General features: G+C 37.9%; 1 protein-coding gene across 11 annotated transcripts in view; it reads right to left on the bottom strand.

Moving 5' to 3' along the window:
• Positions 1 to 816: 816 nt before the first annotated feature.
• The window catches only part of CIBAR1 (CBY1 interacting BAR domain containing 1), a 29,980-nt gene continuing 14,706 nt past the window's right edge, over positions 817 to 16,090 (bottom strand). For 4 of the 11 annotated variants that reach the window (XM_055286755.2, XM_055286756.2, XM_063643441.1 and 1 more), the window contains 3 exons: positions 11,416 to 11,529; positions 3,520 to 3,639; positions 817 to 1,866 (listed from right to left, as the gene is read on the bottom strand). In XM_055286755.2, coding sequence (XP_055142730.1) covers positions 1,777 to 1,866; positions 3,520 to 3,639; positions 11,416 to 11,529 — 324 coding nt within the window. In that variant the 3' untranslated portion in view covers positions 817 to 1,776. Of the gene's footprint in view, positions 1,867 to 3,519; positions 3,640 to 5,450; positions 5,537 to 11,198; positions 11,317 to 11,415; positions 11,530 to 16,090 lie in introns of all 11 variants that reach the window. The other 7 variants (XM_055286751.2, XM_055286753.2, XM_055286752.2 and 4 more) reach the window with 4 other exon arrangements.

Below are 16,090 nucleotides of genomic sequence, written 5' to 3'. Positions count from 1 at the left end.
AGTGCCAACATGATGCTCAAAGAAAATGCTCATTGAAGCATTTAAGATTTCAGATTTTTGGGTTAGGAATGTTGAACTGGTATAATGCAAATACTCCAAAATCTGAAGAAATCCAAAGTCTTAAATACTTCTGGTCCCAAGCACTTCAGATGAAGGATACTCAATTTGTATTCCTATTTTGGAGCTAAGAGATGGAGACTTACAGGCTGGGTTGGTTGGATTGGTTGCCTGTTTTTTTGTTGTTGTTGTAGTGGGAAGCTAGGAATGGTTTTTTACATTTTTAAGTGTACTTAAGTCTTAAATGGTTACATAGGTACCCGTATAATAGTCTTGAATTTGCTTCAACCCACGAAGAATAAAAATATTTGCTATCTGGCCCTTTAAGAAGTTTGCCAACCTAGGACTGGTCTAAATAATGAAAATTTTACATTAATGAAAGTATTTTCATGGATAGTATTCCTTTTGTTCTTAGAATTTTTCTTTGAGGTAGGCAGAATGTATGTTTTATTCTAGAATTATTGTTTTATGCAGTTTTAACTTTACAAATAAGGCAAATAATGCTCAAGAGAAGTTGCTATTTAGTAAGCAGCAAAATAATAACTGTTGGTTGTTTTCCTCCGAACTACAACCAAATTTAAATACTGAGTGAGGAAGCAGTAAATATCCAGTGATATCTTGAGTTTCTTAAGAATATCAATTTAGGGTTTTAAAATGTTTTAAATATTTTACAAAAAAGTACTGAAATAACTTTGTCACTTAGGACTATTCTCAGGAAGGAGTGCTTTGTTAAGAACAGAGCCACGAATGACAAAGTCAAAAGCTTTCTAGAAAGTCTTTATTTTTCTGTTATGAATGATTGCACTTTCTAATTATCCCAAATGATTTTATAAATTCCGTAACTTTTATATGCCTGCCTGGGATCCATGAAATAAAAGTATAATTCCTTACCAAAAGAGAAGCATCAGATACACTGAAATTCGGCTCCATGTTTTATATTTTCAGAAATAAAAGTGACTGTATACCCTTTTATTAAAAACTATATGGTAGCTTGGTAAAATTTTTATGGAATTTTTAATGATCTATGGTGTTCTATGATGAGGCAACATTCCACCAAATTAGCCTTCCAAAAGTTGCAGTATCATGTATAATTATGACAGCAGTTTTGTTTGAAAACCAGAGTCAGACTGAATGTGGCTTTTTCACAGCTGAAATTTATGCCTTATGTGTATTCATAAAACATTGATATCTTAGTGTCACATTATCTTTACTCTTTGATTATACTCTTCTTGAAAAGTAAATTTACTTATCAAATGATAAAGTTATAGGGAAAGTTAAAAATATTTTTTCTTAAGGCTTCATGGAATAGAATTACATGTAATCAGAATGACTACATAAGACCCTTTTCTGGTAATGAAAGCATGGAGTCTTAACCAAAAAGCTAAGCAGAATTGTTAGATTTTTTGGTTTCTGTCATAATGTACTATTGGAACTTCAAGTAGATATAGTACATTAATATGAAATACTGTGAAATACACCATCTTTAAAAAAAAAGGCACTTACACAAAAATCATGTAACACTAGGTAGGATGTTGAAATGACTGGTATGCAATATTTTTTAAAGCCTTCATTTTTGGTCAGCATAAGTTTCCTTTAATTATTTTTCTGTTTCCAGTTGGACTTCACTTTGAGGCTTAACATAGCAAAGTGAGTATAAAGTTCTACAATTTAGTCATTGTGGATTTCATGTCATTTATGATGAAAATGGGAATGTGTAGTTTACTTAAAATTTTCTTCTTCTGTAACATCTAACTCTTCATCCTCATCATCTTCTGCTTGTTGATCCTTTCTTAGTCGACAAGTGGATACCTGTTAAAAGTTAACACACTTTTTAAAATAAAAATACTAACTTAAAAAAATTTTACATGCTTGGTATCTTTTTATGCTGTTAAAGAAAAGGGCACACAACAAATATTTCAAAAAAAGTCCATGTCATAACTTCTAGTAGTGAAAATTCCCTATGAATTTTAAGCTCAGAAGCCAGGTTTTTCATTCATTTTTTTGAATAAAAATGTGTAGCCATTTGATTTTAGTTGGATAGCCATCAGTACTTCAAAAACATTAAAAGTATAGACTGTATTATGAGTTAAAAATAAATTTTGGGTCACAAAAACAGCATTTGAGAATCATAAAATGGATGGCAAAAACAGAAGGATATTTCAGCTAGGCAGTGGGACAGAAATACTGATGTAGAAGTAGTGTGATTTAAATGGAATGAGTTGAGAATCTGAATTCACCAGTTTTAAGTTGCCTGACTGCTGCCACGTGGGACATATTGCTTAAAACTTCTCTGAGGATGATTAACCCAGGGGACATTTGGGAATGTCTAGAGACACTGTTGTTTGTCACTACTGGGGCTGTTTATGTGTGCTACTGGCATGTTGTGGGTAGAGGCGGGGGATGCTAATATCTGCTTAATATCGTCACAATATACAGGACAGTATTCCGTCCCCTTTTTCCTCCCTGGTGGGCCCAATTATTTGTCCTAAAGTCAGCAGTGCGGAGGTTGAGAAACCCTGGGATAATGCATTCTGAAGTGCTATACAAGTGTCAGCTAAGGTAACATTAGTTGTCAAAACTTTATATGGACTGTAAAAATAAATTTATGGAATTTATGTTCAAGGCACTTAATGCCGGAATAATAAAAATATAATTGGGTTGGGGGACAGATACATACATATAAAACAAAATAAATGCTTACAGGAGAATCAAATGAAAATAGAAGGTATGGTAGCAAATTTACCTAAAAGTTGTATCTTGAAAATAGTTTGTTGAATTTTATATTCTGAAGGCTAGATATGAAAAAGGCATAGCTCTCTAGATCAGGGTTTGGCAAGTTGTGGCCCAGCCAGCCTCCTGCTTTTGTAAATAGAATTTTATTAGAACACAGTCATACTGCTTTATGTGTTACTCATAGTTGTTATTTATAGTTGTTGGGGTAGAAACCATATGGCCCACAAAGCCTAAGAACTTTAGTCTCCACATCTTACAGAAAAAGTTTGTCAGCCCCTGCTCTAGATACTGGGAAACTCAGGCTTTCTGTATATAGAAAAAAATGAAATGATTTCTGCGTTCAGTAAAAGCCCTTTTTTGGTATAATTTGGTATTTAACTTTATAATTTAATGAGATCCACTAAGTTTTGATACTAAGTTGGACTTCAGAATCTGTGCTCTTCATATTATAGCAGATAACACATCTGCATTAGCATTCTTTCGTCTTTTCCACTTCTGCTCTCAAGTGTTATGCTTTAGAGAGTAATATGTAATTACAGTATAAAAGATAATTAAGAAATAACAGAGCTGCACTTAGTGCAATCTTCCATCATTTTATAGAAGAGTGGAAATAGGTCCAGGGGAGGGTAATTTACCGAGGTGATATGACTGAGGGGAAACATTTTTAGAACTCAACAATTCCAAAGGCAGCAGAGCCCAAATTCCTTTAGAGTACGGTTTCTTGCTCACCTGTCCTGTTCCAGATACACACTTAGCTGACAGTGATCTCTGAAGAGGTGACTTTGAATTTGCTCTTACAATATCTAAACGAGATGAATAATCTGGTGCATACAGAGAATTTCGGAAAACCTATTGTAATGATAAAATACCATTATAAAGTAGATGCTAAACAAAATCAAGACAGTCAAATTAAGTTCCTTAGTTAAGATTTTTTTTAAAAAACAACTCCCCCCAAATGGACAAAATTCCAATTATTGTAAATGTAAAATAAAAAACAAAAATAAGCTAGAAAGATGAAAGCTAAAAATTCTATTTGAACTATGTAAGATGATGACAGATATTAAACAGTAATTAGTCATGAAACAATCATTTAAATGCTTTTGCCAGGAGAACTGCAAAAGTTGAGACCCTCAAAGAGCATGCAAGCTAGTAGGGAGGCTGCGACTCATACCTTTGAATCTTTCTGTTCTGCATATTCTCAACTCTTACCAATTTAACTCTGCAGTACTGCTATGAAAATTACCTAAGAGTAAATTGAAACCACTATAATTTATGGATTCCAACCCTACTAGGATCTGTAATGCCATGACTTGTCAGTTCTCTTTCCTTAAGGCACTATTTCCAAATGTTAACACTCTTAAGCCTTTCTAGCTCCATCTTTTCTACCCTACCCCCACCATGTCTCTATATAGACTAATACGTAAGGTTATCAGATACGAATCTCTTCAACTTTCCTCCTTTCCCTCAAGCTTTTCGCCCCTCCTTTTCCTTCTCTTAAAAAATGCCATTCTGATTTATTTCCAATGTGCGTTCTTCCTTTAACCAAAACTTCAAACCCAACCAACAAACAAAAGCTTTTGTTGTCCACAGGTCCCCTCTCCTAGAAAACAAGCTCAAGATCAGTCTTTTTTGTTGTTGTTGTTAGTTATCTCAAGGTATAACTTCTTAAAAAACTTTCTTGAATATTCAACTTCATCTCCATTTTCTTTTTAAAAAAATTTCTTTTCCATTTATTTATCAACAAACTACAATTGAGCTTTTCACCTCCCACTAAAATTGGTCTTGCTCACATCACCAAGGTCTTTTTTTCCTCTTCATCCTCACTGACCCCCTTCCTGAAACTTAAATGCTACTAAACTCTTTCGTTGTCCTGGCTTCTCTATTTCTTTGTATCTCCTTTTCTACTACTTACACCTAAAATATTTTTAAAGGGTTTCCTTTAGGCCACTTATTATATATAAAAACAATGCTGCTGTGCACCGTGGCTCATGCCTATAATCCCAGCACTTTGGGAGGCCAAGGCAGGAGGATCACTTGAGCCTAGGAGTTTGAGACCAGCCTGGGCAACATGGCAAAACCCCATCTCTTCAAACAATTAAAAAAACAATCAGCCAGGGGTGGTGGTGCATGCTTGTAGTCCCAGCTACTTGGGAGGCTGAGGCAGGAGAATCACTTGAGCCTGGGAGGCAGAGGTTGCAGTGAGCCAAGATCACGCCACTGCACTCCATCCTGGGCAACAGAGTGAGACTCTGTCTCAAAAAAAAAGTTTCTCTGAAAGATCTTATCTACACTGTTAATGACTACCCTTCAACTAATCCCCTGACAAGCATACCCTGTGACAGCTGTATTCATGCTCCCAACTATCTCCTGCTCTAGACCAGCACTGTCCAGAAGAACTTTCTGAGATGATGGAAATGCTTGCTGTTCTGTACTGTACAGAAACGTAGCCACTGGCCATGTGTGGCTGCTAAGCACTTGAAATGTGGTTCATGTGGCTGAGGAGCTGAATTTTTAAATTGAACTTTAAATAGTTATATATATATGCCTAATGGCTACTTTACTGAACAGTGTAGCTCTGGATTAGCTATTAAAATGAAAGACATTATCTTTTACCTAGAAGACCGAACTATAAGCCTGGGCATTCTCCCTAAATTTCTCACTTGACACTTTGGGAGGCCAACGCAGGCACATCGCTTGAGCCCCAGGAGTTCAAGACCAGCCTGGGCAACATGGCGAAACTCCATCTCTACAAAAAATATGAAAATTAGCCAGGCATGGTGGGACGTGCCTATATTCCAGCTACTTGGGAGGCTGAGGTGGGAGGATCACCTAAGCTCAGAGGTCAAGGCTGCAGTGAGCCGCGACTGTGCCACCGCATGCCAGCATGGGCAACAGGATGAGACCCTGTCTTAAAAAAAATATATGTATATAAAACTTACACATTTCTCACCTGAGGCACTTCTCTTTTATTTACTCTACATACCCTTTATAGCTTACTTTTTATTTAAGGCCAAAATATGTTATTGCTCTCTTTTTTTTAGACAGGGACCCACTCTGTCACTTAGGCTGAATTGCAGTAGTGCAGTCATAGCTCACTGTAGCCTCGAACTCCTGGGCTCAAGTGATTCTCCTGCTTCAGCCTCCTGAGTAGCTGGGACCACAGGTGTACTCTGGCTAATTTTTTCATTTTTTGTGCAGACAGTGTCTCGCTATGTTGCCCAGGCTGGTCACAAACTCCTGGCCGCAAGCAATCCTGCTTCAGCCTCCCGTAATGCTGAGATTACAAGCATGGGCCACCACGCCTGGCCTCTTTCTCTATTCTAAAACTTTTTGTGGCTCTTGACTGTAAATGCAGAACCTAAGTTATACTATGCCTTTGCAATGCTGGTTCCTTAGCCTAGAATTACAACAAACTGTCCTTCAGGAATTACTTGTCCTTCAAGAACAATGTAAAACGCCATCTTTCTTCTGCATTCCCCTATTGTCTGAGTAGCACCTACTGTTCATACCCTCAAGTATTGCTTTTAACTCAGTGTTTTGTAATTGATTACATATCTGTCTCAACTAGTCTTAAGTTCTGTAGAGCAACGGAGCCCTGTTTTATCTATGCATCTCCTCCCTGGCAAATAGAAGATGTTAATTAAATTCACTTTTGCCAAATGAATGATGTTAACAGTTAAGTTGCAAACACAGTTAACATCATTTGGCAAAAGTGAATTTAATTAACATCTTCTATGGCGGGGAAAAGGAGACCTAAATTAGGGGATGGCTACACATTCCTTTAAGAGAACTGCAGGACACGGAAGGAATCAAGGGTAAAAGACAGGAGGTGAGACTTATGGTTTTTTTTTTTTTTTTTTTTTTTGAGACGGAGTCTCGCTCTGTCCCCCAGGCTGGAGTGCAGTGGCGCCATCTCGGCTCACTGCAAGTTCCGCCTCCCGGGTTCATGCCATTCTCCTGCATGTTTTAAAGTAATTCAGGGGTGCTAATTAGGTTAACATGTTACCAAGGACCAAATTCAATTTTGGTGCCAGACATGGACCACTGACATCCTGGTATGATATAAAAATGCAGTGACTTGGGCCGGGCACCATGGCTCACGCCTGCAGTCCCAGCACTTTGGGAGGCCAAAGCAGGTGGATCATGAGGTCAGGAGATCGAGACCATCCTGGCTAACATGGTGAAACCCTGTCTCTACTAAAAATACAAAAAATTAGCCAGGCGAGGTGGTGGGTGCCTGTAGTCCCAGCTACTTGGGAGGCTGAAGCAGGAAAATGGCGTGAACCCAGGAGGCGGAGCTTGCAGTGAGCTGAGATAGCGCCACTGCACTCCAGCCTGGGAGACAGAGCAAGACTCTGTCTCAAAAAAAAAAAAAATTAAAAATAAATGCAATGACTCATTAATCAACTGGTATTTGGAGGAGAAATACTTTTCTTAAAACGTTAACTTTTCTAGCAAAGATGGAATTTAAAGTGGGAAATGGAAAACAGTATGTAACCCTTGGGATACAAGTCTATACCAGTTAAATATTTATTACAATTAACATTTTACTCCAATTTATTGGCAATAATACATTTTCCAACATGGTCCAAGATCTCTTCTAAGAGCAGTTCTCAAGATCTGAATGTGCTCTGAAGTTAATACAGAGGTGACCTGACTACTTTTTTTTTTTTTTTTGTGAGATGGAGTCTCACCCTGTCACCCAGGCTGGAGTGCAACTGGTGCGATCTCGGCTCACTGCAACCTCTGCCTCCCAGGTTCAAGTGATTCTTCCATCTCAGCCTCCCGAGTAGCTGGGATTACAGGCACCCGCCACCATGCCTGGCTAATTTTTTATATCTTTAGTAGAGACAGAGTTTCACCATGTTGGCCAGGATGGTCTCGAACTCCTGACCTCATGATCCACCCACCTCGGCCTCCCAAAGTGCTGGGATTACAGGCATGAGGCACCGCGCCTGGCCGACAATACTTTTTATGTGAAGAACCATTAAGATGGTTTGTGATATAACTAGAGGTGCCTAACTATAAAACACTGGCTGCAGCTGGAATAAATCTCAGTGGTTCTTATAAAGCATGGACTATCTGGAAGAATAACAAGTTATTTCTCAGTCTTTTCTGCATGTTTTCTTTACTTCTTTCCAAGAAACCTGTATTTACAGGATCCTTCCTCTTGGTAGGTACCTGTTTGATATTATATCAGTTACATCAATTAGTTACTTCCCCTGGTCCCACAATTCTCTCCAGCCTGTTCTCTCCACAATAATGGCATAATAATAGTTTATGCCTGTGGTTCATTGAACACGTGCTCGTGCCCTATACTGTGCTGTTTTGTTTTTGTTTTTTTCCATGACATGCCATGATTCTCAACTGTGTTGTTTTAAATACACTGTTCTTTCTTCACAACAGTCCTGCCTCAGGACCTTTGTATATCTATCTATGCCCTCTACCTGAAAGTTTTTGCCAGGCATCCTCCCATGCATCCCTCAAGATTCTAAGAAATCACTCTGATTCTCCAGACTATTTGTAACCCTCCATCACACACAACACATTTTTTTTTTTTTATTTATAGGACTGGTCATATAAAAAAATCGTTAGACAGTTTTTAATGTCTGAATTCCCTGGTAGATTTAAAGTTACTGCTTTGACAACTTGGACTGTTTCTAACTTAGAATGCTACATCCTTCACACTTAGAATGGTGCTTGGTGCATATGAGGTGCTCGATAAACAGTTGTTGAACAAACACTATATGAGGTAAGTACTACAGTATCTCCATTTTAGAAGGGAGGAAGCTGAAGAGCGAAGTTAACTTGCTCAGTATTACTTCACTAGAAAGTAGGGGAGTTGATATTAAAAAAAAAATCTACCACATATTCCTGAGACCTTTAGTTTTACATAGAGCTCTTCTCCCACAAACTACTTAGATGGCTGATTAAGAGTAGTGGTAAAAAGTTATAAAGGAAGTGGTGTGACAAAAAAATATCTAGGACCTCTGGGATGAGAAGGAAAACCTTGGGGACTGAAGGGCTTGAAGGAACTTTAAGGTCAGTTAACAAATGGTATGTCAAAGGTATTATACAAATAAGAATGAAAATACTTATAAAGTGGACTACAGTCTTGAAGGAGAATTGGGGGATCACTTTTGAACCTGCCACTAAATGCAGTGTTATTTCTTGCAGGAAATGGTTAATGTCACTCATCAAGAACCATACTTGTGGAAGTCTAATGTAGAGAGGATTAAAGCATAATGGGCCTTGTAGTCAGACTTCCGGATTAGACTTCTAGCTCTGCTACTTACTAGCTATGAGATCTCTGGGAAGTTTCTTAACCTCAATGTGCTTCAGTTTTCTCATCCACAGAAATCAGATATAAGTACTTTTATCAAAGTTGTTGAGAGGATTAAAACGATATAGTTAAAATGCAAAGATCAGTAGCTGACTCAATTATATAAACATTTGCTATTTTATTATTTTATAAATGACAGATGAAAGCTTGATAATCAATTTTTTTTTTTTTTGGATGGAGTCTCACTCTGTCGTCAGGCTAGAGTGCAGTGGCACAATCTTGGCTCACTGCAACCTCCGACTCCCAGATTCAACCGATTCTCCTGCCTCAGCCTCCCGAGTAGCTGGGATTACAGGCACGTGCCACCAAGCCTGGCTAATTTTTGTATTTTTAGTAGAGATGGGGTTTCACCATGTTGGCCAGGCTGGTCTTGAACTCCTGACCTCAGGTGATCCACCTGCCTTGGGCTCCCAAAGTGCTGGGATTGCAGGCGTGAGCCACCGCGCCTGGCCTTCATAATCAATTTTTAAAAGCAGGACATGAAAAGGAGTGAAAGTTAAGAAACCTTAGCTGTAGTGTTTGGAAGTAACACTTGGGAAGTCATTAATGACAAATAGAGAAATATAAATATGTATATATAACTGATATAGAACAAATAGATTTTGACATTAGAAACATATATACATATACTGTAATATGTACTTTCTTCATTTTCTTTAACCTATATTCTGGTTTTAAGTTTCCTGGAGCCCGTGGAGTAATGGGACAGGAAGGCTCAGAGGGTCTCTTTACTGACAGTTAAGATACAAAAAAAATTAGGCCGGGGCAGTGGCTCACGCATGTGATCCCAGCACTTTGGGAGGCCGAGGCGGGCGGATTACGAGGTCAGGAGTTTGAGAGCAGCCTGGCCAACATGGTGAAACCCCATCTCTACTAAAAATAGAAAAATTAGCCGGGCATGGTGGCAGGCACCTGTAATCCCAGCTGCTAGGGAGGCTGAGGCAGGAGAATCACTTGAACCCAGGACTGGAGGTTGCAGTGAGCCGAGATCACACCACTGCACTCCAGACTGGGTGACAGAGCAAGACTCTGTCTTGGAAGGGGGGGAGATATAAAAAAAAAATTTGGGGGAGTCTTCAAATTGTTAAGTGGTAGACACTTCCATATTTTATTAATACAGAACTCTTGTTATATGTTGGGATTACATGGCTTTTTTCACTTCTATATTAGAGATGAGATGGGGAAAGTATGTCTTGAACAGTTTACTTCAGCATAAATACTTTTGTACCTTTATTTTTTCCGTTTGGAAGATAAGAGGGTTGGATATTTACAGAATTGCTCATTGAGGACCAGGCTTTGATATTTACTTGCTCTAATGTTAGTTGGCCAATCAGAATTATTTGCATTTAACTAAAACCATCAGCATAAAGCAAGCTTACATAACTTACATTTATTTCATAGCTTAGTGATTACATTACATAGTCAGAATCCTGATTCTGCTATTTACTAGCTAAGTGGCCACAAGTAAGTTATTTAAATCCTCTAAGCCTGTTTCTGTAGTTGTAAAATGAGAGTTATAGCAGCACCTACCACCTAAGATTTTGAGGTTTGAATGAGAAAATGCATGTAAAGCTTTGGGCATTGTGCATGATGTAAATACTCAAATGTTACTGAAGTCAACAAACGTTAGCTATTTTTTAGCAGACTTCAGTGGGCTTCTATCACCAGTCAAAATGATACACATTTTATTTTATTGTGGCTTTATTGTGTATTTTATTTAATGGCTTTATGTAAATTATATTTTACTAGCTATTAATAAATTAACTCTTGGAACTTTTGCCATGGTTAATTTGAAAAATTGAAAATAAATAGAAAATCATAAAAGTTCATCTATTTTGGATTATACTGGATATTACCATTACAGTGGATAATAACCACTGTAGTGTTCAAATTTAAGATACTAATCATGGCTGGGCGCAGTGGTTCATGCCTGTAATCCCAGCACTTTGGGAGGCCGAGGTGGGCGCATCACTTGAGATCAGGAGTTTAAGACCAGTCTGGCTAACATGGTGAAACCACACCTCTACTAAAAACACAAAAATTAGCTGGGCATGGTGGCGGGCACCTGTAATCCAAGCTAGTTGGGAGGCTGAGGCAGGAGAATTGCTTAAACCCACGAGACGGAAGTTGCAGTGAGCTGAGATCATGCTACTGCACTCCAACCTGGGCAACAGAGTGAGACTCTGTCTCAAAAAAAAAAAAAAAGATATTAATCACATACTAATGTTCTCTTTTAAATATTTCCACATTAACAGAAGAACTGAGCTTAGACATAGTCCTACCTCTAAATCTTCATCTTCATCAATGTTTTGTATATTCTGGTAGGCAGCAGTGTAGACCTCTAAAGCTTTGCCGTGAAATAACATTTCGATTGTGATAAATTCAGAAAATATAGTCTAAAAAACAAAGAATTGAATTTAAACAATGATTTAAATTTCTTTATGAATATAGTAACTTTATTCCTCATTATAGTCTTGGTATTTTATAAAATACATAAGTATCTGTTTTTCTATAGGGCAAATAAAGTACAAAAGATAACTGAAAAACAGTTATGAAGACCTTTTGCTGCCAAACCTTCAAATTATACAAAGTATTTCCTTTATCACCATTCACTTCCCTCTTATTTTTTATTTTAGTTAGTTCTCTTTATACCTAGTAATTGACATTTATAATAACATAAGATCTGACTAAAATGTATGCTACTATATGCTTTTAATACCATATGCTTATTAAGTATTAGAGCAGTTCAGTTACGAAGCTGGTGTTTTAGCAATTCCAACTGATGTTTAAACAGTAGAATGTTTTTTAAACAGGAATTATGTTCCACACTGTATGCTACTTGTATTCTCTAAACATAAAGGAGTTACTTGGTAGTAATGACACCCTGCCACTGATGATAACACCATATATTTACATACAGCGTTCTAGTTTACAAATATTGACTTGCCCAGTGTTGCTCACAGGTAAGACTCTTTAGACACAGATCTTATTCTAAGGCTATGAGGTTATAGCTCATTTAAGGTTTTTTTCTATTGCCCACTGAACTGTGCTGTTGTTGCTGGAATCAGTAATTTCCTTCACAGATAAACTGTGCCGGTAACCTCTATAAGCATGATGGAAACCTATGACAAGGAAGATCATGAACAAAGAGTATGAGTGAAGACGTGCCTGTTGATCTAAGCAGGGGGTGAGGTAATCAGTAGGTACGGAAAAGATGGAAACCAGGCAAGTTTTTAATAAACATGATCTTATTTTGTTAATTATAACAAAATAAGCAATGTAGAGAGAACTGGGCTGAATAAGAACAAGGCAGACAATACTCAAGCATGGATTATATTAGAAGGCAGTAGTCAAATACACATTTCCCTTCATCCCTGCTCTCCTAAGATAACCCAGAAAGGAGTGGTCATATACTTTGGAGGATAGCCATATAGATAATTATCAGTGGCCTGTGATCCCTTCCTCCAGTCCCATTCTTCCTAGATGATTGGAAAAACACTTAAGGGAGCATTAAGAGGCTTTGATTGCTACTCAGTGATATATGTCAGTCTGAGAGGACAGGGCCTAGGTAAAAAAGACTTGTAACTATGATTCACAATGACCCTTATTGTCACTTCATGTAAATTATAGAGGGCTCAGGTATACCGGGCTGGCAACTGACTGATAAACGGGATTATGCTAAAATACAATTTTGGATTTCATATTAAAGTATCTCTAGATACCCAGGAATACCTTAGAGGAGGAATGGCTTCTGACCGGGGCTGAGACCTACTCTTAGTTGTTAGTGTCCTTATGATAGTTGCAAACCAGAAAGCAGTCAGGTTTTCTTGAGTGTGGAAACTCCTAGAGGGAAAACTGAACTAAGAGTCGATGACAAGCCAAAACACCCATTTTTAATGCTCAAGAAGTAAACTAGCCAGGCACAATAGCATGTGCCTATAATCCCAGCTACTTGGCAGGCTGAGGGAGGAGGTTCCCTTGGGTCCAGGTGTCCCAGACCAGCTTGGGCAACATTTGGAGACTTCTGTCTCAACAAGAACAACAAAGTCAACTAGCTAAATTGGACGTAGTGACTAAAGTAAAGCCTCCATCTTGTTTGATTAACAAAAGAGATTTTTAAAGAAAAGGTTTTAAGAACATTTTGAAAGAGGAAATGACAGCTCTCCAGAGTATAGGATATTCAATAAAGGATGTAGGAGAACTGTCTATCCATTTGAAAATTAAAGTTATATATCCATGTCATACCACATGCAAAACACAGTTGCCAGCTAAATATTTAATGTTTAAAATATCTTAAAACTCAAGAAAATATAAGCAAGTATTTATATAACCTAGGAGATGAAAACCTTTCTAAGCATGACACCAAGGAAGAAACCAAAAAGAAGACAGATTTGGCAATAAAAAGAAAACTTAGAGGTGGCAAAAACACTGTAAGCAGTAAAATGAGAAAATACATTTGCAACATACTTTCTTTTTAATTTGAAGGGCTAATTTTCTCCATATAAAGAATTTTTAGAAATTAGTAAGAAATTCCAACATCCAACAGAAATATAGGTTAAGGAAAAATATAATTTACTAAAGAAATGTATTGCTAAATACATTTAAAAAGCTCAGCAGTAATATGCAAATGATACTGATTTTTTACCTATCGTCTTATTAAAAATACTGCAACTTATGGTGTCAACATTGTCATAAAAACAAACAAACAAAAAAAAAAACAAAACACAAAAACAAAAAGAACAAAAACACGCTGGGTGCAGTGGCTCATGCCTGTAATCCTGCCACCTTGGGAGGCCAAGGCAGGTGGATCACCTGAGGTCAGGAGTTCTAGACTACCCCGGCCAACATGGTGAAACCCCGTTTCTACTAAAAATACAAAAATTAGCTGGGCATGGTGCTGCATGCCTGTAATCCCAGCTACTCGGGAGGCTGAGGCAGGAGAATCACTTGAATCCGTGAGGCTGAGGTTGCAGTAAGCCAAGATCATGCCACCATACTACAGACTGTGTGACAGAGTGAGACTCGGTCTCAAAACAACAACAAAAAAACAAACTCATCATTGTACCTGTGCTTATGCAAGGTTTTGTAGGAATGTAAACTGGTTTAACTTTTCTGGACAGAAGTTTTAAAAATATATATTAAAATTAAAAGTAGTGGCCGGGCGCGGTGGCTCACGCTTGTAATCCCAGCACTTTGGGAGGCCGAGGCGGGCGGATCACGAGGTCAGGAGATCGAGACCATGGTGAAACCCCGTCTCTACTAAAAATACAAAAAAATTAGCCGGGCGTGGTGGCGGCGCCTGTAGTCCCAGCTACTCGGAGAGGCTGAGGCAGGAGAATGGCGTGAACCCGGGAGGCGGAGCTTGCAGTGAGCCAAGGTCGCGCCACTGCGCTCCAGCCTGGGTGACAGAGCGAGACTCCGTCTCAAAAAAAAAAAAAAAAAAAAAAAAATTAAAAGTATGCTCTGAAGGAGGAGCTCCACTTCTGGTAATTTATCTCAAGAGAATAACTGGGCCAGCACAAAGGCTGCTGTTTAACAATGTGTTATTGATGCAGTCACAGCTACAATTGCAAAAATAACCTAGACATTCACCAATGAGGACTGGTTAAATGAACTAGTATAACCATACTGCAGAATACCATAAAGATAACAAAAAATGATATGGATCTGTTTCTTGGCATAAATATATCCATAAGTTTTAAGAAGAGATGCTATATATACAGTGGTCCCATTAATGTATAACTGTTAGGGCTAAAGATAGTACTTTCCTCATAATGATATTTTGAGGAATTAATGAGTTTATTCATGTAAAATGCTTAGAATGGTACCTGGCACACAGTCAATGTTTAAGAAATGCTTGTTATTGTTATTATTATGTCTCTGTATATATGCATAGGAAAAATCTGGAAGGATAAAATAAAAAATGGTAAATATTTTTGGGTGGTGAGACTAAATTTTTCTCTGTAATTTTATGATAAGTTTTATGATTTATATTTATAATAAAAATAAAGCTATAAAAATTAATTATGATGTTTCTTGTTCATGTCAGCTACTTCACTACATACTGAGTTCCCATCCCTGTTTGTTACAGGAGTAACTCCTGGTTAAGTACCTTTTTTGTAATTGTGAAATTCCCTTGACATTCATCATATACTGATGACTTTTCCTAATACATGGAAACAAACGGGATTGTGATTTTTCTCTCATTTTGTACACTAAGTTCTGTGCCAGTTGATTTCAGAGAGACACTCTGTAAAGTTCCTATGAAAAGTCTGTCAAAAATGTATTACCTTGCTGTTTAATACCAATACCAAAATTCAAATGGACTTATCAATTAAACTCACCTCAAACACAGTAATGCACACATGGTTATGAGCAGTGCTCACTACTGCCAATCATTTCTGCTTCCAGAGTGGTTAAAGGAGCCACAAACTCTGCCCTTATCAGAAGCAGTAGCCTGATAACAGGTAAGAATAGGAATGTTCTGTCTGTTTCTCCCCACATTAAGAGTGGTATCAATAATCTGACTTTTCCAAGTATTTATCTCACAGAAATGTTTATGAGACATGCTAAGATCAACATGGCAATATCTGAATGTTGTTTTTATTAGAAATAAGGGGGCCAGCCAGGCACGGTAGCTCACGCCTGTAATCCCAGCACCTGGGGAGGTCGAGGTGGGAGGACTGCTTGAGCCCAGGAGTTTGAGACCAGCCTGGGCAACACAGGGAGACACCAGCTCTATATTAAAAAAAAAAAAAAAAAATAAGGGGGCTGTAACGTAACCCTTTTGACTGTTCTTTGAGGCTACCATTGTGAGATTTCTACATCCCTCTTTATTATAAAAGATCCCAAATGTGGCCTTACTTGGAAAGGAAGCAATTTGACAGTGATGAGGAATGATGTGCAGAATGGAGATTCAGAACCCTAACAGACTGGTATTGATTAGTGCTCATATTT

The sequence above is a fragment of the Symphalangus syndactylus genome, chromosome 7 (assembly GCF_028878055.3).
Source record: "Symphalangus syndactylus isolate Jambi chromosome 7, NHGRI_mSymSyn1-v2.1_pri, whole genome shotgun sequence".
Lineage (NCBI taxonomy): Eukaryota > Metazoa > Chordata > Mammalia > Primates > Hylobatidae > Symphalangus > Symphalangus syndactylus.
Note: the sequence above shows the minus strand (reverse complement) of the source record. Positions and strands in the feature narration are given on the sequence as shown.